Here is a 25,207-nt window from a genome sequence, read left to right as displayed (position 1 = left end):
AATGAAGGAAAAGGCAGACAAGTGATAAAGATCCTTGACTGTAGAGATGTAAAAAGGCACAAAGACATGTTTTTAAATATATTTCCGTCTTGTGGTTGTTGTGTGATTGACAGGAGGCAGGATGTTCCATCATGTGCTCATTGATATAAAAACAAGCTGTGAAGTCCCAAGATGAAACAGACACAAAATTAAACTTAGACTTTGCAAAACTTCCAGGATTCGTTCGTAATTCTGAAAAGAATATCTCTTCTCTGAAGCTATCTCCTGCTACACCCACTGAGTCATTATCTGACATTATTAAAAAAACAGACAGAAAAACTGACAATTGGTTTAAAACATCAGAAACTTCTGATAACACCATTGAAGTACCTTCAAACCCACCTAGAAGAATTCGGTTGGTGTGGGGGGGTTCAGTTCAGCTTGTGCTGTTACAGACACCCTGCTGGGCCAAATTAATTGAAAAGATACAAAATAGAACATATTGAATATAGGCATATCATTTGGTTTGTATTTGAAGGTTTTTGCACATGTGCATTTTAACAGAAAAAGAAACAGTTATTTGAAAAAGTTGATTTGTTCTTATTTTCACGTGTGTGTGTGTGTGTTGCCCTCTCAGGACCTGGTAGGAAAATACTCTCAGCAGATGGTAAAGGGCATGCTGCAGCTGCTGTCCAACTGCCCCTCGGAGACCGCTCACCTCCGCAAGGAATTGCTCATCGCGGCCAAGCACATCCTCACGACTGACCTGCGAAGTCGTATGTACACACACACACACACACACACACACACACACACACACACACACACACACACACACACACACACACACACACACACACACAGCGAGCACACACACATGAATGGAAAACAAGTGTTAAATAGCCACAATTTAAATCACACTTATTTTCTCCAAGGTGACAATTTAAGAAACTTTAAGGTGAAAGCTGCTTTACTCTGAAACCAAGATTCTTGCTTAGTCATGCCAATCCGGATGTAACCTTTGTTTTATATGCTGTCAAACTTCATTTTCATTTGGTGACAGTTCAGCTAAAAGGGAGGGGGGTTAATATAGATTAAAGCTAAACCACCCATCAGTGAATTATGAGACACTGACCCACATTTTGGTGATTTAACGATGAGAGTTCAATTGTGGGGTACCTCCGCTTCTAATGATGATCCAGTTCTAATATTTCTATCATTTTGTGCTTAGTTATTATCCTCTACTTTAAAACTACACTTACTGGGGAGCAGGTTTGACCTAGTGGTTAGAGCGTGCGTTCTATATGCAGAGGCTACAGCCCTCCCTCCTGTCAAAGGTTTGAGTTAGACCCTCGACTTTTACAGCGTATCATCCCTCACAACATTTCCGGTCACTCTTCACTGTCCTATCTGAATAAAAATATATGTCCAAGTGTTTAACAACACATCTACACAAATCTTCTATAGATTTTTTCCTTTTCTCCCATCAACATAATTTCTTCGGGTATACATTAATTAATTTAATAATGCCATGGAAATGTATCTTATTGTGTTTCAGAGTTCATACCTTGTATGGACAAACTTTTTGATGAATCCATCTTGATTGGTTCTGGTTACACGGCTCGGGAGACTCTGAGGTGAGTTTTGTGTGTTTTCGCGATTATGTAATGTTCTTTGTTGTCAGTATCTGTATCTCTCTCTCTCTCTCACTCATTCACTCACTCTCTCTCTCTCTTTCTCTCTCTCTCTCTCTTGTGGCTGATTGCACAGCCAGGTTCATGTTAAGTGTCCTCTCAGATTAATCAGGTAGCTCTTAGTGCTGCTGAAATTCTCAGGGCAGCTAACTCCCAACACCAACACTGACTGCACTGTCAGGCTGTCATGTTAACCTGCATCACCAGAGTGTAGGCTGCCAACCCGCTCTCCCGTTTGTTCATTTTAGGACCTTGTTGACCCTCTTCAGAAGCTTAATACTGCACGCTCAGCAAAGTAGTTGTCATTTCACATTAGCACCACATTTTAAACAAGGTGAACGCCTGACACTCGGCATACCTCTCTCTTTACCTCCGAGCCATTTTCCATATCTGTCAAACTTTCTCTGACTTCTGCTTTTTGGTTTAGCCTTTTTGCTAAAAATGTAGGTTTTAATTGTTTACAGCCTTCTTAATTTTCACGACTCTACAGTCATAAATTGTGCTTAAGATGTCATAGTTACATGTCTCTCTTCCTTTCTAGACCCTTGGCCTACAGCACGCTAGCCGACCTGGTCCACCACGTCCGCCAGAACCTGCCCCTGACGGATTTATCTCTAGCTGTGCAGCTCTTTGCAAAGAACATTGACGACGAGTCTCTTCCCAGTAACATCCAGACCATGTCCTGCAAGCTGCTGCTCAACCTGGTGGACTGCATCCGCTCGAAGTCTGAGCAGGAGAACGGCAATGGGCGCGACATCCTGATGAGAATGCTTGAGGTAGAGCTCGGATCGACAAAGAAAGATGCACTTAATTACTTAAAAAGAATTTTCCTAATTCTTTTTGTCCCTCTCCTTTACTTTAACTCAGGTGTTTGTGCTGAAGTTTCACACCATTGCACGCTACCAGCTCGTCTCCATCTTCAAGAAGTGCAAACCCCAGTCAGAGATGGGGGTGGTCGACCCAGTGGCGTTACCCGGGGTCCCAGCCACACCGACACCATCCACCACTCCTGCCCTTCCCCCTCCTGCTCCTCCCACACCTGTTCCCTCGGCACCTCCGTCCCAGGCGGCGTCCTTCGACCGACCCGGTGAGAAGGAGGACAAGCAGACCTTTCAGGTGTCGGACTGCCGCAGCTTGGTGAAGACTCTTGTGTGCGGAGTGAAGACGATAACTTGGGGCATCACCTCCTGCAAGGCCCCAGGAGGTGAGAGGACACAGGTTTTTTTTGTTGTTTTTTTTAAAACTTTAATTCACCAAAACATGCATGCACACACTCTCACAATAAAAACAAAGAGATACAAACAAGAGGGGAACTGTGGTACGATACAGTTTTGCAAGCAGATTTAGACAAAAACAAACAAAACAAAAGGAAAAGGGTCAGTAAATAAAATGTATGAATTAGAAAGAGGGACAAAATAAGTAAATGAGCAAACAGGACAAAGAAAAACATGGGGACAGTATAGTAACAAATGATGTAAAATAAAACTGGTGGGATAGGTTGTACACATGGTGGCGATTTTTGGTGTTATTTGTTTGTTTTTGTTTTGTTTTTCACTTTGTATGGGTGCTAACATGATGATTGCCAAATACAGACTGTTTGTAAATGATATTAAAATTGTTGTGCTAATTAAGTTAAAAGCTGAAAAACCACATCTAGCTGGGGGTATAGCATATATATGTACATCTTACCATTCATTTATTCCCCCTTTTCAATTCCTTTTTCAGAGGCTCAGTTTATTCCAAACAAGCAGCTTCAGCCAAAGGAAACACAAATCTACATTAAGCTGGTTAAATATGCCATGCAGGCATTGGACATCTACCAGGTACAGGAGAAGGTTGAATTGCCATCAGTATTTCTAACTGTCCAGATGTGCAGATAAATGTGTTTGGGGCTCGGATACACTGTAAGATTTGAATCCCTCTGTTTCCCCTGAGCAGGTACAGGTTGCCAACAACCAGCAGACGTACATCAGGGTGGCCAACTGTCAGACTGTGCGCATGAAGGAGGAGAAAGAGGTTCTGGAGCACTTTGCTGGGGTCTTCACCATGATGAACCCCCTCACATTCAAGGAGATCTTTCAGACAACTGTGCCGTACATGGTGGAGAGGATCTCGAAAAACTACGCGCTGCAGGTACATGCTGGGCTCACACGCAAACATCAAAAGTTGCCATTTGTTTTGTCTCATGGTTGACATATTTTCTTACACTCTCAAGTCATCATTTGTCCTCACTTTCAGTTTTTTTTGTATTCTTTTGTTTCCTAGATTGTGGCAAATTCTTTCTTGGCCAACCTGTCAACCTCGGCTCTGTTTGCGACCATCCTGGTAGAGTATCTTCTTGAGAGACTGCCAGAGATGGGCTCCAATGTTGAGCTCTCCAACCTTTACCTCAAGCTCTTCAAACTGGTCTTTGGCTCAGTGTCACTGTTTGCTGCAGAGAATGAGCAGATGCTAAAGGTAAACATGCACCTTTGCATTTTTGTGTTACTGTTTTTTTTGTTGCACTATGCTTATTAGAGTGTCCCTGTTTCATTAGCCACACCTCCACAAGATAGTAAACAGCTCCATGGAGCTGGCGCAATCGGCAAAGGAACCCTATAACTACTTCCTTCTTCTTCGGGCTCTCTTCCGTTCCATTGGAGGAGGCAGTCATGACCTTCTCTACCAGGAGTTCCTTCCCCTTCTACCCAACCTACTGCAAGGTAAACCTTTTGCACGCCGTAACTTATGCAAGATGAGTTGTCTTTAACACAGGTAAAAGGAAAATTTTTTCCAATTTTCCCCTCTCCATGTTATCAGGTCTGAACATGCTGCAGAGTGGCCTTCACAAGCAGCACATGAAGGATCTCTTTGTGGAGTTGTGTTTGACGGTGCCTGTGCGTCTGAGCTCCTTGCTGCCCTACTTACCCATGCTCATGGATCCGCTGGTGTCCGCCCTCAACGGCTCTCAGACTCTGGTCAGCCAGGGCCTTCGCACCCTGGAGCTGTGTGTGGACAACCTGCAGCCCGACTTCCTCTACGACCACATTCAGCCTGTCAGGGCAGAGCTCATGCAGGTCCGTGGTCGCTCTTAAATTCAAACTGCTCACTCACTTCAACAGTTTATTTTTCTCGACATTACTTAGCTCATGCGCCCTCTAGTGGCCAACAGTGGAAATGACGATATGGCAATATAATTGGAATCAACCACATAACCGTTTTCTGAAAAGCATGAAGTTTGACTCCTCCAAAATCAAATCTTATTACAATGTCAATATCTTTACCTTGCATTATGTTGTGGATTATCTTTTATTAATGTTGTTTTTTTTTACTTACTTAATACTCAGTTGTACATTCTACTTGTAATTTACGTTATACTTGCTCTTCAGTAAAATATATGGACGAAATGAAACGTAGAAATCTAGATTTTATTAAGACTATCAAAATGCTCTGGCTTGTGTTCATCATTAACGTAAGAGCTGTCCCAGAATTCTTTGTAACATGCAGTGAAATGCAGCATCAGGACTCGTAATCTGTAACCGCAATGTTGACATTTATTTAGCTCCTAATGAAATATTCCAACCCCCTATCAACACATCACAATGCTTATTATCTCTCCTCTTGTCCTCCCGTGCTGTAGGCCCTGTGGCGTACTCTGCGTAACCCAGCCGAGAGCATCTCGCACGTAGCCTACCGGGTGTTGGGAAAGTTTGGCGGCAGCAACAGGAAGATGCTGAAGGAGTCTCAGAGGCTTCATTACGTGGTGACTGAAGTCCAGGGGCCGAGCATCAAGGCCGAGTTCACTGACTGCAAGGCCTCCATACAGCTGCCCATGGAGAAGGTAAGACCTCGCTGCTCTTGATGGTACATGTGTGAGTAGGTTTCTTACTTTTCTAAGGAGGGAAGTTTTGTTTTTCTTTACTTTGTTTGAACTTTTCTGAAGACCATTTCTCTTCCTTTTTTCTCTTTGTATTTTTAGTTTTAGAAAGAAAGAAGTAAACGTAAAAGAGCTTGATATTCCTCATTATTGTTCCCCGCTGAGAGCAATATATCCTTGTCAGGGGTTTGTGTGTAAGAGAGAGCGAGTGAGTGGGGAGGTGTGTGTGTGTGTGTGTGTGTGTCCTCCAGGTAATTAAATTCATCTCCTGTTTCTCCTCCTGATCCCCAGTCAGTAATCATCAATCTAGTGTGGGCCACCATGACGGCATTATTTACTCCCACTAATGGCTGCTCCCTCTTCTTTCTGGCTATCTGTCTGTGTGTTTGCTATCGTCAGACCACACACACACACACACACACACACACTCTTGCTGAAGGCATGAATCTCTATCAGGCTCATGATACACCCATACTGTTAGTTGGCACATTAGGAAGAGACAGTGAAAAGTGCTGTAAGGTAGACAGAGAGATCAGATATCACTGATCTGAATCTCTTCAATGCAGTCCACTGAGGCACTCACTATCATTCCATTTGAGCTGTACATATCTGACTAACTTCTGCTTAATCCTTAAAGCTCTGTCCTGGTTCAGATGTATCTCTCTTCTCTTATCTTTTACTTCAAAAACACTTCTGTACTCTTTAAAATGCTACATTAGTAGTTTTTCCTCACAAGTTTGCATTCAAATATATATAGTTTTTTCATAGCTAAGTGCTAGTAATTGAGCATTTCTCCTGTCTTAGTCCTGTAGTATATATAATTATACCCTGACAGGTCCATTTCTCCTGTGCCTCATCTCTCCGCTCATCCTTCCTTCTTTCCTTGCGTCCTCCTCATCATCTCCCCTCTGCTCTGAGTGGCATTAATTAGTCAATTTTCCTCCTTTAAAAATGCCTCACTGCTGTACTTTGTCAGCCCATAATGTTCAAATCAAAATGACCTTTGCTTAGCCAGATGGCGCACTGTTTAATTCCTGCACATTAATCACATAGATATAGTCATACCTTGCACTTTAATTCCCATAATAATAATGATAATACAGGGGTATTAGCAGTTTGCAGCATCGGATTCAGAACTTGTCTTTTAAGAAGAGTGTAAAATGCTGAAGACTGAAGTAAGAATGTGTCTGGATTATTTCCCCTAAGGCGATAGAGACGGCCCTTGACTGTCTGAAGAGCGCCAACACGGAGCCTTACTACAGACGGCAGGCCTGGGAGGTCATTAAGTGTTTCCTGGTGGCCATGACAAGTCTGGATGACAACAAGCACGCTCTCTACCAGCTCCTGTCTCATCCCAAGTGAGTAAATCGTCTGGCTCTGATTTTTTGGCTTTGGCTTATGATCAGATATTGTGATTGTTTTTTTTTTTCAATTGTACTAAGCATCACTCAATTATAGATATGTAAGAAAATGTCACAACACCAGGATTTTAAATGTATTCTGATATTAGTTGAAAGAATGGCACTAAATCAAGGATCTTAATAATAATGTCCGTCCTCACTTCTCTCTGAAGTGAGTGTGTGGGTGTCTGTACCTGCAGAGAGCCTGCCCTCTGCCTGCTTCTTCTTCTTACTCTGCTGTGTTCAGGACATCTGTGGTTGTGAAGGCAGTAGGGCTGCAAAATTAATCGCAATTTAACTGTTATTGTGATTTCAGCATTCACAATAAACACATTGCAAAAGTCGAAATTTATCACCATGAATGAATTGTAAAGAAGCAATGCTTTCTCACTCCGTATGTGTATATTTGATTATTGGATGAAGCTGTGTGTAGAATAATGGCCATGCTTTAAAACTAATCTGATGCAGTCAGATGAAGCTAAAGCTAGCTGTCTGCTACCCTTCAGACTAACTGGTTTAATTAAGTTGTTAATAAAAACATATACATTTGATTTATTTTGGATTCAGTTCAGAATCAAATGAAGCAAAGTGGCCAATCAGTCATCCCCATCCTTAACCTTTACTTGCCTTAACTTGACCATGGCATTTACCCATGACCACTTCTTCCCCCACCGTACAAGCCGTTTGAATTGTTACACCTCCCCACTTCCTCAACCCCTGGCCCTCCACCTGTAGACATGCCCTCCTTTAACCCTGTCATGTCACATCTTTACCCCACTTCCCACCACACACATCTCATCAACTCCATCTCAGCAGGAGTGGTTAGTGTCACACTCATACCCCCATCTGGCAGGCCTCATTGTATGTTGGAGACAAACACATCAGACACATGTCTGGGGGGGGCGGGGATGTTGGGTGGGTTAGTCGCATTACCATCATTGATCTCCGGGCAGGGGCTAATTGACTTTCCCCTGTCTGTTTACGCTGCATCAGGCCCCTTACACTGTCCTGTCACTATGCTCTGACACATACACATGCACACTAATATGTCTGTGTGCACATTTCTTTGGGTGTAATGAAGAGTGTCAGTTATGATCAGGGTGGTTGCACCTGCCGCCTCCTCTCATCAGATGTCTGGATTTCCAGCATCCTCTCTCTCTCAAAAGGTTTTGTCTTCTACTTTCTCTCCCTCTCTGCCTCCCCTTCTGTGTTTGGTCACTGTAAGTGTAACCTTTCAGTTTTAAAAGGAAAGAGACACAAACTGAATCAAGTAAATGTCAAGCAGAGCAAACAGAGCTGTGTTGGACTGGCATGCCTCTGAATGAGTGAAGGGCAATTGATCTGACAATCCCAACCCACTTTCTGCACAGGATCCTCACTTCCTTTTTTTTTTTACTTCCCCCTGAGCCCCCTAACCCTCCCTTCACTTCTTCTCCTTCCTCATCCTCCCCCCTCAAAAGAGTAGTTCTTTAAATGGCAATAATGAAATGAAGCGATCCATCAGGTTTGCTCCCGGCGTGTGGCGTTATAAAACACAAGCTTAAGCATGGAGAAAACAGCTGCTCAATCACACCATGGCCCGGCTGCCCTCAGCTGCAGTAAATAACAAACATGGGACAAAAGGGAGGAAGAGGAAATAGAAAGGAGGAAGGAGCTAAGAAGAGGCAGAAATATGAGGAGAATCAAAGTTACAGGGGACTGCAGCTGAAAGGGATCTTTTAACTTGAAATATTCTTTAAATTGAACACAAACCTTTGAACAATATTTTTGCTTTCAGCATAAAAATGGTTTCACATATTTTCCAATAAATAAATCACCATTTAACTACTTGTGTGTTTTTTGTCCCCCACCAGCTTCGCTGAGAAGTGGATTCCCAACGTCATCATCTCTCACCGCTACAAAGCGCAGGACACTCCTGCACGCAGGACTTTCGAGCAGGCCCTGACCGGGGCCTTCATGTCCGCTGTGATAAAAGACCTGAGGCCCAGTGCGCTGCCCTTCGTCGCCAGCCTGATTCGCCATTACACCATGGTTGCTGTGGCTCAGCAGTGTGGTGAGGGACTTTTATTCTCTCTACATCTAATATTAGCTTTCTGTTTTGCCCTGGCTTTGACTTGTATTCCCTGCTGCATGAGAAATTTATCACTTTCAAGTTTTGCCCTTTTTTTTTTTTGACTGTTCTATTCAAATTCCGGCTTTAGTTTTTCATGAAAGAGAATTAAAAAAAAAAAAAAAAGAAAGAAAGATTCAAGTTCATATGCTTCAACACAAAATGTAGTTGTAGCTTCTTTAAAGTATTTTTAAATTCATGGAGTCCAGAATGAACACGACTTCAGTCCCTCTCATTCTTACCCCTTTTGATCCCCAGGTCCGTTCCTGCTGCCCTGTTACCAGCTGGGCAGCCAGCCGAGCACATCCATGTTCCACAGCGAGGAGAACGGCTCAAAGGGCATGGACCCGCTGGTTCTGATCGATGCCATAGCCATCTGCATGGCCTACGAGGAGAAGGAGCTGTGTAAGATTGGAGAAGTGGCTCTGGCTGTCATCTTCGACGTGGCCAGCATCATCCTTGGCTCTAAGGAGAGGGTGAGTCACTGCCTGGAGGGTGTTGGAGGGAGATTGTTGAATGCATTGGGAATTGTGAATATTTTCTGGCCACTAATAAAACATAAAAAATGATTCCACTCTAAGTCTGGTTCCAAACATTCTGACAAATTGATTTCTTGCATTTACATATAAACGTTTGCAATAAATACACACTTTTAATCACTCAAACTTTTTGTCATTTTATGATTAATTGTCTCCGTGTTTGATGTATTGTTTCGTTTGTGTTTCATAGTTTTAAATTGGAATCAGTTTATCATCCCAGCCTCTTGTCTACATTTCCAGGCGTGCCAGCTGCCTTTGTTCTCCTACATTGTGGAGCGTCTGTGCGCCTGCTGCTATGAGCAGGCCTGGTACGCCAAGCTTGGGGGTGTGGTGTCCATCAAGTTCCTGATGGAGAGACTGCCTCTGATCTGGGTGCTGCAGAACCAGCTCACCTTTCTCAAGGCCTTGCTCTTTGTCATGATGGACCTCACAGGAGAGGTGAGAGGAAATACTCAATTACCAAAAATAATTCCAAAAGTTAAAGCAGGTTTAAATTTGATGTCGGCTTCTGCCTTCACATATGCAGCTAGTGCAATGGAACGACTCGTAACTCCCACTGCAGTAGCCTTGTAGTACTAACTTATTGATTTTCACGATAAGGTGTCAAACGGAGCAGTAGCCATGGCAAAGACCACCCTGGAGCAGCTGCTTGTGCGCTGTGCCACTCCGTTAAAAGATGAAGAAAAGACCGAGGAGCTGCTGGCCGCCCAGGACAAATCGTTCCACATGGTCACACACGATCTGGTGCGAGAGGTCACCTCCCCAAACTCCACTGTCAGAAAGCAGGCCATGCACTCCCTGCAGGTGCTCGCCCAGGTCACCGGCAAGAGCGTCACTGTCATCATGGAACCACACAAAGAGGTAAAACCAAGGACAAAACTGCATAACAGCATTGAATTCCCTAGAAGACTTTCATGTTTAAACGCACCTTTCATGCCATGTGCAGAACACACCACTATCAATAAGTTTGTCTGATCACCCTGAACACATGACGTACCTTTTTTGCCCTCGCTTTTCTTTTTTCAGGTGTTGCAAGATATGGTTCCCCCAAAGAAACACCTGCTCCGCCACCAGCCTGCCAACGCCCAGATTGGCCTGATGGAGGGCAACACCTTCTGCACCACCCTGCAACCTCGCCTCTTCACCATGGACCTCAACGTCATGGAGCACAAGGTCTTCTATACAGAGGTATGACAGATGCAAAATGCGCTAAATCTTATTAAATGGACTCTTTTTTTCAAATTGTAGTTTCAGTTCTTGTTTTTGTGACTTTTTATAGAAAAAATAAATCACATTGTTGGCTCTTTTTCTATATTGAAAATAGATTTCATTTAATTCTACTTAATATTATATGGCAAAAAAGCATTTTATGATTACATCTTATGTGTATGTGCATATGTTCAAAGAAAATCGAGGAATCTCTCTGTGTTCCTCTTTATTATTTATTTATTTAACTCATAAATCCCTTTTTTTTTCTAGCTGCTGAACCTGTGTGAGGCCGAGGACGCTGCACTGATGAAGCTGCCCTGTTACAAAAGCCTTCCCTCTTTGGTACCCCTTCGCATCGCAGCGCTCAGTGAGTATTTGATTTTTGATTATTATTATTGTATTGATTTTGCATTTGATGCTTACGTTTGTCCTTATTGAAAGTTGTTCTTGAAGAAGCCCAATACCTGGAATTTACAAACAATTCATATTTCATTAAGTTCAGTGACCTAACTATTGTCATGGAAGCATAGATTGTTGTGATAATTCTTTTGAACATGTCTTTTTAAATGTGATACTTATATTTTAATGATGTAGTTTGTGATGTGTACATGATGTCACAAAAGATAGCAGATGTTCCTGATGTTCTTTCTTCTGTTTAGATGCCCTGGCAGCGTGTAATTACCTTCCCCAGTCCAGGGAGAAGATCATTGCTGCCCTGTTTAAAGCCCTCAACTCCACCAACAATGAGCTGCAGGAGGCAGGCGAGGCGTGTATGAGGAAGGTCAGTGCAACATCCCTCCTCCCTTTTTAGAAATTGTTTCATAGTTGGTGTACATTTGAGTGAAAACACGTTACACACTGGCTGACCAGAAGTATTCATTTGACATACTTTATTAACCCCAGAGGGGACACTCTGGTTATTTAGAGACATACTTCTCACACACACAGGCCAGTATTACACATGAACACAAACAGGACCTATGCACATGCTTTAATGGAGAGATGTCAGAGTGAGGGGGCTGCTACACAGGGAGCACGCCAGAGCTGTTGAGGGTTTAGTGCCTTGCCTTGTGAGGAGATTTTAACCAGCACCAAAGTGTATATTGATCCCTCTGTATGACTTTCAAAAGCAAAAAACATCATCAATGTGTCCACAGTGGGTGCAAAAATTAACGTTCCTCACAGGAGTTTTAACTTTTACTGTAACTTTTGTTGTAGATTAAACACATTAAAATAGTCTCTCATACTTTTCAAAGTAATCTATTCAAATATTCCTATACAAGATCAGAATATCTTCTTTCACAAGGCCTGACTGTTAATCTGTCTGTAGATGTGTGTTCTTCAGAGGCCATGATGGCTTAGAAAACTCAAAATGACACACATCTGTATTGGAAATCTACAAATACTAGAAACTTTTCTGATGAATCACGCCCACATCCCATAAGTGTGTTTTCTGATTGTCACTGTTGTGTAATCAATCGCTGTGTATAAGTATCACTCATTCTATACATCGCTAGAAAGCTACGATTCTTGTGATTTTGACCATGTTTACCAAATTAACCAGATTAAGATCCAACACAGTAGCCAAATTCTATACATCTGTCAGACCTCCGACCAAAAAAAAACCAAGTCTTTCTGATTCATTTGTGATACCATCTGAAAGTGTACTGAACCCACTCTGGTCATAATATTCCAACAAAATGGTTCCACTGCATCTGCGAGGTCCCCAGGATCCAAATCCAGTAAAAGATTGTATCCAAACATTTTATCTGTTACATTAAAAAAAGATCCACCTGCCACCTTATTTGACCGATAAGGACCTTCCATTCACATTTCCTCGGCCAATGAAAGCCTGAGTAGAAACAGGGCTTTCTTTCTCTCTCCTCCACGGTTACATAACACATGATATAGAGGTGTCATTTGAATAAAGAGATAAGATGTTCAGATGTTTGAAAGCTGCCTATACAGTCTCATGTATACATGGTTACTTTTAGATTGATTAGAATTGGCTCAAAGATTTTAATGAAAGCTTTCAGACATGCTGTCTAATCTCTGACTCCACTCCAGCCAGAGACCTACAGATGTAACCTTTCTAAATCTGGATTAAAGACCATGCCCCTAAGCTATGAAGCCAAAGATCAGACTTGTGAATTTGTTGGCACCCTTTTAATCCTTTGTAAAAACACATTTTCCACACCTTTTGACTTTTCCTTCTACTGTTCAGCCCTGAGGCATCCCTCTCTTTTTTTGTTTTAACCACTTGTATCATTTATTCTCTGATATATAATTGTGTTCTGTAGTTTCTTTCTCTATCTATTTTTCTTTTTTTCCTTTTCGCGTCTTTATTGTTGGATCTTAATCACTCATGACATATGCCATGGAATAAGTCCTTTGTTAACCCCCCCCCCCAAAACCATTTCCCTACCCCACCATCTTCATAGATACCTCCCTCTCTTTAATCACACTCTCCTCTGAACCAGTCCTGGCTCTATTTATCAAAGTATCCATACCATCCAAGAATCCATCCATCTATCCTTTGTCCCCTTTTCTTTCCATTCCTGTGTCCTTCATTTTCTTTCTTCACCACTGTCACTCCTCTTCACTATCTTCTGAATTTTTTATTTTTTTTTGGATGCCGTTCCCTGCTCTCTCCATTCTTTCATCTCGAGCCTGCTAGCACTAATGAGCGTTGCCATGGGCCGATCGATACAGGATGGAGTGTTTGTTCTCAGCTCTGAGAGGAAAATGAATGTGGCTGCCATTCATCATTCCCTTCCCTTCTTGTGTGAGGCTGTGCGTCATCAGTGTGTGCTTTTGGGCATGTGTGCTTGTTTATGGCTGGTCGTGCCCTCATCTGAGTGGCCTGAGTGAAGACACAAGGCGGAGATAAACGCTAATATCTTCAATCACAGAGTATACTCTGGTTAGTTGAAATGCAAACTTTAGTCAAAAGAAGTCAGCAGTGGCAGTTTGACACTAATGAACAGCTCTATTTGCTTTGACCTCAATGACTGAAATGCATCATGGAAACTAAAGGTGGTAAAAAAATCCATTTATGCACGATCAAGATTCTTATCTTCTGAGATTTTTGAATTTATTCATAACTTTCAAAAATAGATTTTTTTGGCTAATCAGTCACCTCCTGCACAAGCTAGCTCTTTTACTCAGTAGAATGTCAGTCTCACAGATGACTGGAGTAAATCCTGAAGTACGTACTCATTCAAAAATGGACTTTGAATCATGAATCCAGAATCGTTTTGAATCGAAAAATAAATGCTCAATCGTGACCCCAAGAATCAAAATTGAATCGTGAAACACCCAAAGAATCCCAGCCCTAATGGAAACATATAATTGTACAACAGCAGTGCAAAACAAGACTGATGATAATAATACAAGAAAAAGTGCAGCTCTGATTCCTGAACCACAATATTCATTTCAAGAGACGTGTAAACACTTGAATGATGTGTCTCTCCGCTCTTGTTTTCAGTTCCTGGAAGGTGCCACCATCGAGGTGGACCAGATCCACACTCACATGCGCCCCCTGCTGATGATGCTCGGCGACTACCGCAGCCTGACGCTCAACGTGGTGAACCGCCTGACCTCCGTCACACGACTTTTCCCCAACTCCTTCAATGACAAGTTTTGCGACCAGATGATGGTAAGAAACGTTGTAGCGATTGAAAGGTTTTTCTTTATTAGTTCCTTCAAAAGGTCAGATTGTTGTGAAGACGAGAGAGTCGGCATTCAAGAAATATGAACAACACATTATAGCAATAGAAATCTAAAGTTCAAGGGACGGTTATTTATAACCTGTTAGTGCCACATTCTATCTATTGTTCTGTATGGACATGCACACACACACACAAATGAATCACCGATATCACGTCTGTCTCTTCTATTCTCAGCAACACCTGAGGAAGTGGATGGAGGTGGTGGTAATAACGCACAAGGGGGGACAGCGCAGCGATGGCAGCGTAAGTTCACACAGCACACACAGACCCGACACTTCAATGCACACATCTCTCTACTCTTCACATTGAATACAAATGAGCAGCTCTCCCCCGCTCAGTATATGTAGATGTTTTTTTTTCTTCTAGTCCTTCTGTAGTAATCTGATTTGATTGTTACACCGTAGCAGTCACAGCCTGTGGGAGCAGGTCAACACAGACGTCTACTGGCCCCTTTTCATCTGTCCCTCTGAGCCTGACAGCTCTCACTGAAGGGGGCAGAGAAATTGCCCCTTACACACACTCAAAGCCACAGTCACATGAAGTCAACACCTCCTCAATGTGGCCTCCTCCCAGATGAGTTGTGAGTGGCCATATTACAATCAATGATTAATTAGGCGCCAGGCAGGCGGTGGTGGGCCCAGCGCTGCGTCTCCTCATTATCTCCCCGACAGATAACCTTGTAAAGGCAGAGAAAAGGTGAGAGAGGAGGAGGAGGGGGAGGAGGGGGGAACCATTACCTCTCCCTCATAGAAATAATGCCCATTTTCCCCCCTCCCTTCACGTTATGTGAACTCATTCTGCTCTATCTCAAATTGGTGCGCTTAATTAGATGCAAATTGAGCCTTTGTCTTTCCCTTCCGTCCAACCCGTGGTCTTTGTGGGTGTTGACAGCAAGGCTGGCTGGGACAATAAAAGCCAGGGTCAGGGGGTCAATCAGCGGGGTCTGATGAAGGCAACAAATTTGAAGGAGAAGGGCTGAGGAGGATGGTTTAAGACATGTAGGGGGAGAAGAGGGTTATCAGGGTGGAGGAGAATAGTGAGAGGAGTAACAAGGTGGCAGTTCAAAATAAGAGATTTTTTTTACATTGACTGAAAGGGTTTTAACAAAAACAAAATGTCAGGTGCTGCATTCTTGACCTGATATCTATCAGAAGAGCATTCTTCCTCCAAAATGCCACAGATTGGTACACATCACAGCTTGGCTTCCCCCCCCCCCCCCCCCGTGCTGAGAAAAGGTGTCCACTAGGTCACCTGTCGTCGTCCGTTTCATTATCGCCCTGTCTTATCTGCTCACCTCCCCTTATGGAACAAAGACTGACAACACACAGACACACAATCAAAATGCACACGTACTGCTCTGCTGACTCTGATCATTGTCTCCCCCCGTTCCGGCACAGCCTGCGTTGGAGGGCGTTGAGGTGAGATGTGACCTGGTGCTGCGCCCTCTGTTGGTGACTCAGTCAGTGATAGTTGAACCAATGTCTTGCTGGTGAATTAAACCTATGTTGTGGTAGTGGTTGACTCGCCCTGTATTTCTGTGTTTGTAGTCGTCTGTAGGAATGTTACTGTCATCATAAACATCTCTCTTACCTTCATAATTTGTCTGTTTTAGTATTCTGCAATACTCCCCTATCCCTTTTGGCCTTTATGTGTCATACTCTATAAAAAAAAAATAGAAGGTTTATAACTGTCATGTTATTATTTGTACCCTGTGCGAATGTTAACCAAGAACCCAAGCTAGTGTGGGATTAACCTACTGATGAGCATTGTTCATGGTTTACCAAGATGCATCCTCGTCTCTCTACAGTGGCTGTCCATCTGTCAGAAAATATGTCCCTGTTTAAATCCAATCGCCTTTGAAAAAAAAAAAAAAATCATTCACTCTTTTTGTTTTCTTCGCTCTTTGTCCAGGAGATGAAGATCTGTTCTGCCATCATCAACCTTTTCCACCTGATCCCAGCTGCACCTCAGACTCTGGTCAAACCTCTGCTGGAGGTGGTCATGAAGACGGAGCGGGCCATGCTCATAGAGGTAGGAGGCTAACTGCACTGGTGATAAAAATCCTATCATAGACAAGCAATCAATTAAGACCTTTAGAGGATTAGTACATGCTAAGTACATGCAAAGTATTTTAAAGCAAACTTGATTGAAAAAATACCTGTGAGCTTCTTTAAAGGCTTTATATGTGATTTTTTGATCCAGTAGATGTCGCCCTTGAGCACCAGCATGAAACCAAAATAACTTGTGGTGCATTGTTGTGTTAGCATGCTAATGCTAGCGATCTTTATTATGCTCGTATCTTCACACTGCATGTAAATTTACCTGAAATGAGCGTGATCTAGAAACACAGTTAAGCAGTGAGTACAGTATGTTATTCTTCTTTTCTCTAGTCCCTCAATTAAACAACTTTTATACACGAGGGGAGGAGTCAGCCGGCCGTCCGGACGATGTAAACAAAGTGAAGATAGGACTCTGAAAACATCACAGACAGTGGGACTCGGGTGTCACACCCATTGTAGACAGTCATGACTCACAGAGTTATTTTCAGAGGATATACTTAATTTATATTATATTTAAGTGTGAAAAATCGCATAGAAAGCCTTTAATGCCATTTTACAATAATGACTCTTTATATTCTCATGATGCTCATTTTTTTATCCTGGGATAAGGTTCCCAGTCCTGTCTGATCCATCTCATGTGTATATTGTTAGCACATGAAAACCAACTATTAAGTCCTAAAAGATCTTAAGAAAAAGATGATTGAATCTAAAGCTGCATTTTCTGTTGTGCATTAATCCACGTCTCTCCTGCCTGTTCCCTTCTGTCTCTTCTGCATTTTTCCTTCTCTGTTTTGCTTTTCATTCATCCTGCATCAGGCCGGCAGTCCATTCAGGGAGCCTTTGATCAAGTTTTTGACCCGTCACCCATCTCAGACAGTGGAGTTGTTCATGATGGAGGCTACGCTGAACGACCCCCAGTGGAGCCGCATGTTCATGGTCAGACATTGGAATAATCAATCAAAAGCAATTAGCTTCAATCAGGGCTGATTTTGTTGATCTGATGCTCAGTCGTCAATATACAGATTGATCACTCTCAGTGATGTTTATTTCTATTCAGTTAATGCTGTTGATGCAGTCGGTTAAGCAGCAGTGAGTTCCTCTAATAACAGAATCTGTTTGTTTATATACAGAGCTTCCTGAAACACAAAGATGCAAAGCCTCTCAGAGATGTCCTGGCCTCTAATCCCAACCGCTTCGTCCCCCTGCTGGTTCCTGCTGGAACTGCAGCAACTGTTCGACCTGGCTCTCCCTCCACCACCACAGCCAGACTGGACCTACAGTTTCAGGCTATCAAAGTATTCATGCATATCATTACAGTTTTTATCAGAATATTTTCACTCTACCCTATCTCCTGTCAGGTTAGATGTATCCATGTAATAAGATAACCCTCAGCAATTCCACCATTAACCTTTTTTACATGCTCCATCTCCTCCCCACAGATTATCAGCATCATAGTGAAGAATGATGAAGGCTGGCTGGCAGGGCAGCACTCCCTGGTCAGCCAGCTCAGGCGAGTCTGGGTCAGCGAGGCCTTCCAGGAGAGACACCGCAAAGACAACATGGCTGCCACCAACTGGAAGGAGCCCAAGCTGCTGGCATTCTGCCTGCTCAGCTACTGCAAGTATGTGCAGTTATTCAAAGTGTAATGGGATGGAATTACAGAGATGTTGTTTGACTAAGAAGACATAAGAACTGAGTTTAAAACTTGATAAAATGTGTTACTCTTTGAGTTATAAATACATCATAAATAATATCAGGTTGCTCACATTAGACATTCGGTATGTGTCTGTGCATTGAACCTATCGACCCCCTGTCTCTTCAATAGGCGTAACTACTCAGAGATCGAGCTGCTGTTCCAGCTGCTGCGGGCCTTCACAGGTCGCTTCTTATGCAACATGACCTTCCTGAAGGAGTACATGGAGGAGGAGATTCCCAGGAACTACTCCATTGCCCAGAAACGCTCCCTGTTCTTCCGCTTTGTGGAGTTCAACGACCCACACTTCAACGATGAGCTCAAAGCAAAGGTACATAGACGAGCGATCAGAGCTGGAAATGAAATATTTCTACACGGTCCTACTAACACAAAAACATTTGAGGTTTTAAGTTGTTCCATTAAAAAAGAAAAAAAACAGTCTTTCTATTTGGAGTCTGTCTGTTAGAAAAAGAGAGTTTGGATTGAATTGATGGATGACCTTCAGAGCACTTTTGCTGCTGAATGCCTGAGCTGTCAAAATGTGGAAACAGACTTGTTTTTCTATCACGAGTGATATAAGTGAAAGTTACAAGAGAAGGATAAAGGATGGCTACTTAGCTGTTGTATTTCTTTTTCATTATGATACACAACAAGAATAGTTATATGCTGCTTTTTAACTTTAGGGTAGAGCTGGGTAATATATAGAGATTTTAAGATACATGGATATATTTCCCAATGAGTTAAAAGGTAAGAAAATGTTGTTTATATCAATATAATTTACGTTGTGTTAAAATAACACTATACGTTTCTTCCTTAGAGCTGCCAGGTCACACATTTCTCCTCTCTCTGACCCTCATCAACCTGCTTCACCTCTCTGAGCAAAACTCAGAAAACCGACGGCTTAACAAAATACACAGCTGTTTTTATTTTGTTACGCGTAAAGGAACATTTTTATTTTATTTAAGGAGCATTTTTTCCCCCATGTTTGCTTCCTCGGTTTGGGACCTGATCTATGGTACCGCTCCGCTTGGTTTGATTTGTAGCAGAAGTTCTCTGACAGAAAGCAGGAAGGTCATTTTGTCTGGCTCTAGACCCTCAGAGGCTCACAGATGAATGCCTCTGTCCTCTTTACCTGACTTCCTGCAAACCTTAAAATCATTAGGGCTGCTTTTTAATTAAGCTCACTCGCCCACATTCATGCCCTAGCGCTTAAACACACACGCACACACACACACACATTATGCACAGCTGTAACAGGCGCACAACCTGGCACAGCGGAGCGGCTGCACTGCTGTTAAGTACAAACGGGTCAGTGGGGGAAGGCCATGGTAGAATATAGCCAAATGGCTGTGTGGCAAGAACATACAACCATGCACACACAGACACAAAGAAGAAGCCTGCATGAGCACACTCTTAAAAGCAAGGAAATAAGCTGGTGCTTATTATGCTGCACACTAAACCCTCCTCTTTTCTGTTCATGTTCACTTATTTTGCTTCAACAGCCAAATTACTTGAAACAAAATAAAGTCAGTAGTTACATTTTAGCTAAATTACAGTAGCTGTGTCTTCATACACCTGAATGCTGATTAAGAATTTGTAACAGAGCGGACTTTAGCTTCTTAGCAAGCAGAGCCGCATCAGCCCCACCCCCTATGAGGAGTTTGCTCATGTTGTTTTTCCCGTAATTGTCCTCCTCTGGTGCGCAGCAGATGCTGGCTGTGTGTGCGAGCCGAGAGACAGACGGACAGAAAGAGAGAGGCTGTGTTCCTGTGGGAATATGTTTGTGTTGATTGGTGTATGAGTCGTGAGTGTGGGTGTTACCTCCACTGACATTTAAATAATTGCCTTTAGCGTTTCACCGGAAGCGTAGTGTGTGTGTGTGTGTGTGTGTGTGCGAGTAGCATCACAGGGCTTGAGGAGAATATCTCTCTCTCTGACACTAGAAGAGTGTGTAATGGAAAGAAGAAAGAGAGATGGAGAGAGAAGCAATGAATCATCTGTGATGGCACAGACTGACCTCATGCTGCTCCTGTGTTTCTTTTGTTTAAGACTTCTTAAAGAAACTGCATTTGTGCTTCTCATGGGATACATTTCAAACAGACAAGCGGACAAACAAGTGTACAAAATTAATTAAGCAAAGCTCATCTGCTTCACATTCTGTTACTTTTTTTGATTCCGGAGAAGTCGAGCATCTTAGCAAACTTTTCTCAAACATCATAATGTGCCTACGTGGTGGTGCAGTTGTATCATTGCAGGCAAAGTTCAGTTTTCCACAAAACAATTTGTGTTTATTTGTCTGTTTTAAGGTGTATAACAGGTACAAAGACAACGATTTATTGATTAATCAGAATTTACAAACAAATACATTTATTATCAGGCAGTGTCCGAAAACAAATATATTTATATATATATATATATATGATGTACCTGTGGACCATGTGGATGTACATGATTGGTTTTCTTTATGTATTTTCTATTTTATTTTTTCCTGTCTTTGAATTTCTAACATGGCCACATAAACTTCTATATTCAAACTGATGATTTGTTTAAGGGACTGAAAATGGGATGTTAGATTATTAAGACTCGAGTAGAATAAGATCTAAGCTGCTATACCCAGACGTATTGTTTGTGCACACATCTAACACACACATAGCCTGCAAGAGCAAAACAATGAAGAGCACTACTGAGATCTTACAGTGATTGATGTAAGAGAAGCTTAGAATTAATAGGAACAGATGAGATGGAAGAACACACTGGTGCTCCATGCATTTTCTTTGCGTCTTCATTTAGGGCTGTGTGTGTGTGTGTGTGTTTCAGCATGTGTGTGCGATTCTATTAACCATGCATGTTACATTGTTCAAAGCCAGTGTGAATAATGTGCTAATGGAGGAGCCTGAACATATGCCGCCACAGCTCGTTCTCCACTGAGCGATGCCCCGTCCTCCCCAATGATTGATTGAATCGGAGGGGTTCATTAACAGATAGCAGCTTCTTGAATAAATGCAGTCGTTAGCTTTATTGTGGTTTGGTTATTCTGAAATATACCAGCTAATAAAGCCTTTGTCTTTATTCACATAGTTATTGTTTTTTTTTCTCAAAGGAGTAAGAAAAGCTTTATTTTCTGATTCTTTAAAAGTCTCCCCGTGCATGTACTTTTTGTTTTCGACGTTTGTTATTGATCTGCCTCAAGTCTTTCTATAAGCTCGGAGCGCCGATAGTCGAGCAGTTCTGTAATGTGCCCCATGTGCAGAGGCTGTCATCCTTGTTGCAGCAGCTGTGGGTTTGAATCCGTCATCGGCCCTTTGCTGCATGTCATCTCCTACTCTCTCCTGTCAGCATTTCCTGTCTCTCTTCAGCTGGCCTACCCAATAAAGGCAAAAAGTATTTCTATATGCTTTAGCTATCTCTAATAAATCAAAGCTTCAACCCCCATTATTATTCATCTTAAAAAAAAAAGGTCCTGTGTCCCCCTATTTAAAGAGTCAACTACTTTTTCATCACTAAATGATGTGCCATGGAGGACTGAAAGTGTGTTCACTGACTCCTCTGTCCTTTTATTGATGAGTAAAATCCATTGTAGTCTTTGAAAACCTGAAGGAGTCAAAGTTGACTTTTTCTCAAAGTAAAATAACATAACATCTTTTTTTTTCTCTGACTTCAAAGGTGCTGCAGCACATCCTGAATCCAGCTTTCCTGCACAGCTTTGAGAAAGGGGAAGGGGAGCAGCTGCTCGGACCGCCAAACCCTGAGGGAGACAATCCTGAGAGCATTACCAGTGTCTTCATCACAAAGGTACCCAGACACACACACACACACACATACATGTGCACTCACAGGCATTCTTTTCACTCGTCTCAACATCTCTCTTTCCATTCAGCCGGCTTCATCCTGCCCCCTTTGTTGATTACTCACCAGCTTTGTCTCCCCATCCATCTCTCTAATTTCATTACCTGGTGCACTTCCTCTCATAATGTCTTATCAGTCAGCACATCTCCATACACTCAGTCATCATCAACTACATCCCACTTAGTCTGATTCTTCCTCTCTCATTGTCCTCCAAACTTCTGGGTCATTTAATTGTAGTCTTTCTACCTCTTTCCTCTTCCTTTTTCCTTCCAACCATCTTTGTCTTCTCTATATCGTGCCCCCACAGGTCCCCCTCTCTCCATCACGTTTCATTCATCAGGCTAGACTATAATTCCCGGTGTAAATGTCACCGTGTGACCAAGCTAAAGGTCAGCGTGTTTGTTTGTGCTGTGGCAGATCTCATCACTGACTAACACCAGTACTAATGGCTGCTAATGGCTTCCTTTCCAGTCTGGTTAAAACTCGCTTCCTCACTCACCTCGCTCCCTCTGTGTGCTCTCTTCCAATCCTTACCTCTCCAGGGAACTCGCATGGTGATGACTATTCTGAATTGAAAACAGCTTTTCATGTAATCGATTTCTGATATGTGACAGTATAGTATACGCTGTTGTGTAGTGTCAATGAATGGAAGTAAGCCTTAGCCAGCACTGCAATTCTGGTTGGCCAGCAGATAAATATGATACTCAAGAGTTTTTATCTTCCTTCTTTATGCTTCTGATTTGCAGAAATAATCGAAGCCTTCTAATGACCTCTGCTGGCTTACATTACAGCTGCACCACTGACTGTTTATAAAAATTAACACAGTGTCTCCACTTTGACTTTCTACTTATCGTACCAAAGTGACACCAAAACATCCCCCATCCTCTAACCAAAACACAAGTTTAACAGTCCACAGCAGAACAGATTCATGTGTCCATTTGAAGCAGAGTCCAATGTCTCATATGTTTGTGTTTGTAAGTGCCACAGGAGCCGCACTCATCCACGTCATCAAATAACGTGTTAAATAGAAACTTCCCAGGAAAAGGGGACTCGAACAAAATAAGTTACTATCACGATTGAACAGGGTTTGAGAGAATTTAATTTAACATCATCAATCAATTTAAATCAATTTTTATTTGTATAGCGTCAACTCATAACAAGTGTTATCTCGAGACACTTTACAAAAACCAGGTAAAAGACCTTACTCACTGTTATGTTACAAAAAGCAGGTAAAAAGACCTTACTCATTGCTATGTTACAAAAAGCAGGTAAAAGACCTTACTCATTGTTATGTTACAAAAAGCAGGTAAAAGACCTTACTCATTGTTATGTTACAAAAAGCAGGTAAAAGACCTTACTTATTGTTATGTTACAAAAAGCAGGTAAAAGACCTTACTTATTGTTATGTTACAAAAAGCAGGTAAAGGACCTTACTTATTGCTATATTACAAAGATCCGGCCTATCCATCATGAGCACTTTAGCAAAGCAGCAAAAGTTACAGTGGTAAGAAAAAACTGTCTTATTAAAAGGCAGAAATCTTCGGCCGGATCCCCGGCTCATGACGAAACAGTCTTCACAGGCCTAGACTGCGCCGGGCTTGGAAAGGGATAGGGGGAGAGATGGGATAAAATGCAGGAAGAGGGATAGGGAGCAAGGGGGTGGGGATTACATGAATTAGTAATTTTAAAATCCAATCCATGTCCCATCTGGCAACATGGAGGAGGCGGCAGTTATGACCTATACTGCAGGCCGTCAATTGGGGGAGCTCCATATGTTTTGGCTTCACTTTCAGGGAGCTGTTATGTTATCCATCTTCTTCTACAGTCACTGAGCTGCATAAAAAATAATATGTATTTGTTTAATGTACAAAACATCTCAAAACCATAGATAGTGGTGTGATTGTAATTGATCAACAGTTTGCTGATTAACAATTCCAGAGCTGTTCTATGGATAGCCAAAAAAAACGACAATATGTGCGTCTTCAATCAACTCATGTTTGACCCCACATCTCTCCTGTCCATCTCAAAGGTTCTGGATCCAGAGAAGCAGGCTGACCTTCTGGACTCGCTGCGAATCTGCCTGCTGCAGTTCTCCACCCTGCTGGTGGAGCACGCACCCCACCACATCCACGACAACAACAAGTCACGCAACAGCAAGCTGCGGCGCCTCATGACCTTCGCTTGGCCATGCCTCCTGCCCAAAGCCTGTGTGGACCCGGCCTGCAAATACAGTGGTCACTTACTCCTGGCCCACATCATCGCAAAGTTTGCCATTCATAAGAAGATCGTCCTGCAGGTGAGGATGCAAAGACAGACATATTAAGTAGTTTGTATGGGGTCCTTTAAGGTCTTTGAGGAGTTATAGACTTATTGTTAAACACAGTTTAATACTGATGCATCTGTTTGACCTACAAAAGCAAAAAGGACCATCAGCCTAAGATAAGTATATCATAGTTATTCTTAAAGCCTGTCACCACTGTCATCGAGTTAGATTATGATCAAGTGTGCACAGTTTATGGATTGAAAAATCCTTTGTGTGCAAGTTCCACAGTGAGGAGTATGTAAGTCACTTGAAAGGAAGCAGTTGTTAATGTTTTTCATGGACTACCACAAGCGCTTGTACAGCACAGGATCAACAAAGAGAAAAGCCATACAGCTTAGTCTACGGCGGCTGCTTCAAAAGGAAATGGAGAGAAATGGAAGGCAACAATCTCATTGGAAAATGTCCTTTTTTGTTTTCTTCTGTCTGCAGGTTTTCCATAGTCTGCTGAAGGCCCACACCATGGAGGCCCGGGCCATCGTTCGGCAGGCCATGGCCATCCTGACCCCAGCTGTTCCAGCCCGAATGGAGGATGGCCACCAGATGCTGACCCACTGGACTCGTAAAATCATTGTGGAGGAGGGCCACACTGTACCGCAGCTGGTCCACATACTGCATCTCATTGTACAGCACTTCAGGGTGAGCAAATATCAAATAAACACAAGACCCTCTGTCAGCCACTGTTGAATGCATTAAGCTACAGAGTTTTCATACAGGCTGGGTAGGGATGAGGGAATGGTAACAAATGAGACGAATGAGACAGAACATGA

The 25,207-nt window shown here is 42.5% G+C and overlaps 1 protein-coding gene across 2 annotated transcripts in view; it reads left to right on the top strand.

Moving 5' to 3' along the window:
- Nucleotides 1-25,207, top strand: part of trrap (transformation/transcription domain-associated protein) — an 87,257-nt gene that overhangs the window by 5,132 nt on the left and 56,918 nt on the right. The window contains exons 11-39 of one of the 2 annotated variants that reach the window (XM_061027458.1): nucleotides 617-755; nucleotides 1,538-1,616; nucleotides 2,215-2,449; nucleotides 2,541-2,877; nucleotides 3,399-3,496; nucleotides 3,612-3,806; nucleotides 3,939-4,130; nucleotides 4,210-4,375; nucleotides 4,473-4,729; nucleotides 5,293-5,493; nucleotides 6,736-6,887; nucleotides 8,783-8,982; nucleotides 9,298-9,515; nucleotides 9,819-10,016; nucleotides 10,179-10,439; nucleotides 10,605-10,766; nucleotides 11,058-11,154; nucleotides 11,447-11,568; nucleotides 14,275-14,445; nucleotides 14,693-14,761; nucleotides 15,916-15,936; nucleotides 16,430-16,549; nucleotides 17,395-17,514; nucleotides 17,709-17,873; nucleotides 18,018-18,199; nucleotides 18,404-18,602; nucleotides 21,935-22,063; nucleotides 24,147-24,413; nucleotides 24,870-25,076. In XM_061027458.1, coding sequence (XP_060883441.1) covers nucleotides 617-755; nucleotides 1,538-1,616; nucleotides 2,215-2,449; nucleotides 2,541-2,877; nucleotides 3,399-3,496; nucleotides 3,612-3,806; nucleotides 3,939-4,130; nucleotides 4,210-4,375; nucleotides 4,473-4,729; nucleotides 5,293-5,493; nucleotides 6,736-6,887; nucleotides 8,783-8,982; nucleotides 9,298-9,515; nucleotides 9,819-10,016; nucleotides 10,179-10,439; nucleotides 10,605-10,766; nucleotides 11,058-11,154; nucleotides 11,447-11,568; nucleotides 14,275-14,445; nucleotides 14,693-14,761; nucleotides 15,916-15,936; nucleotides 16,430-16,549; nucleotides 17,395-17,514; nucleotides 17,709-17,873; nucleotides 18,018-18,199; nucleotides 18,404-18,602; nucleotides 21,935-22,063; nucleotides 24,147-24,413; nucleotides 24,870-25,076 — 4,959 coding nt within the window. The remainder of the gene's footprint in view (nucleotides 1-616; nucleotides 756-1,537; nucleotides 1,617-2,214; nucleotides 2,450-2,540; nucleotides 2,878-3,398; nucleotides 3,497-3,611; nucleotides 3,807-3,938; nucleotides 4,131-4,209; nucleotides 4,376-4,472; nucleotides 4,730-5,292; nucleotides 5,494-6,735; nucleotides 6,888-8,782; nucleotides 8,983-9,297; nucleotides 9,516-9,818; nucleotides 10,017-10,178; nucleotides 10,440-10,604; nucleotides 10,767-11,057; nucleotides 11,155-11,446; nucleotides 11,569-14,274; nucleotides 14,446-14,692; nucleotides 14,762-15,915; nucleotides 15,937-16,429; nucleotides 16,550-17,394; nucleotides 17,515-17,708; nucleotides 17,874-18,017; nucleotides 18,200-18,403; nucleotides 18,603-21,934; nucleotides 22,064-24,146; nucleotides 24,414-24,869; nucleotides 25,077-25,207) is intronic. The other variant, XM_061027459.1, reaches the window with a different exon arrangement.

The sequence above is a fragment of the Labrus mixtus genome, chromosome 21, assembly GCF_963584025.1.
Source record: "Labrus mixtus chromosome 21, fLabMix1.1, whole genome shotgun sequence".
Lineage (NCBI taxonomy): Eukaryota > Metazoa > Chordata > Actinopteri > Labriformes > Labridae > Labrus > Labrus mixtus.
Note: the sequence above shows the minus strand (reverse complement) of the source record. Positions and strands in the feature narration are given on the sequence as shown.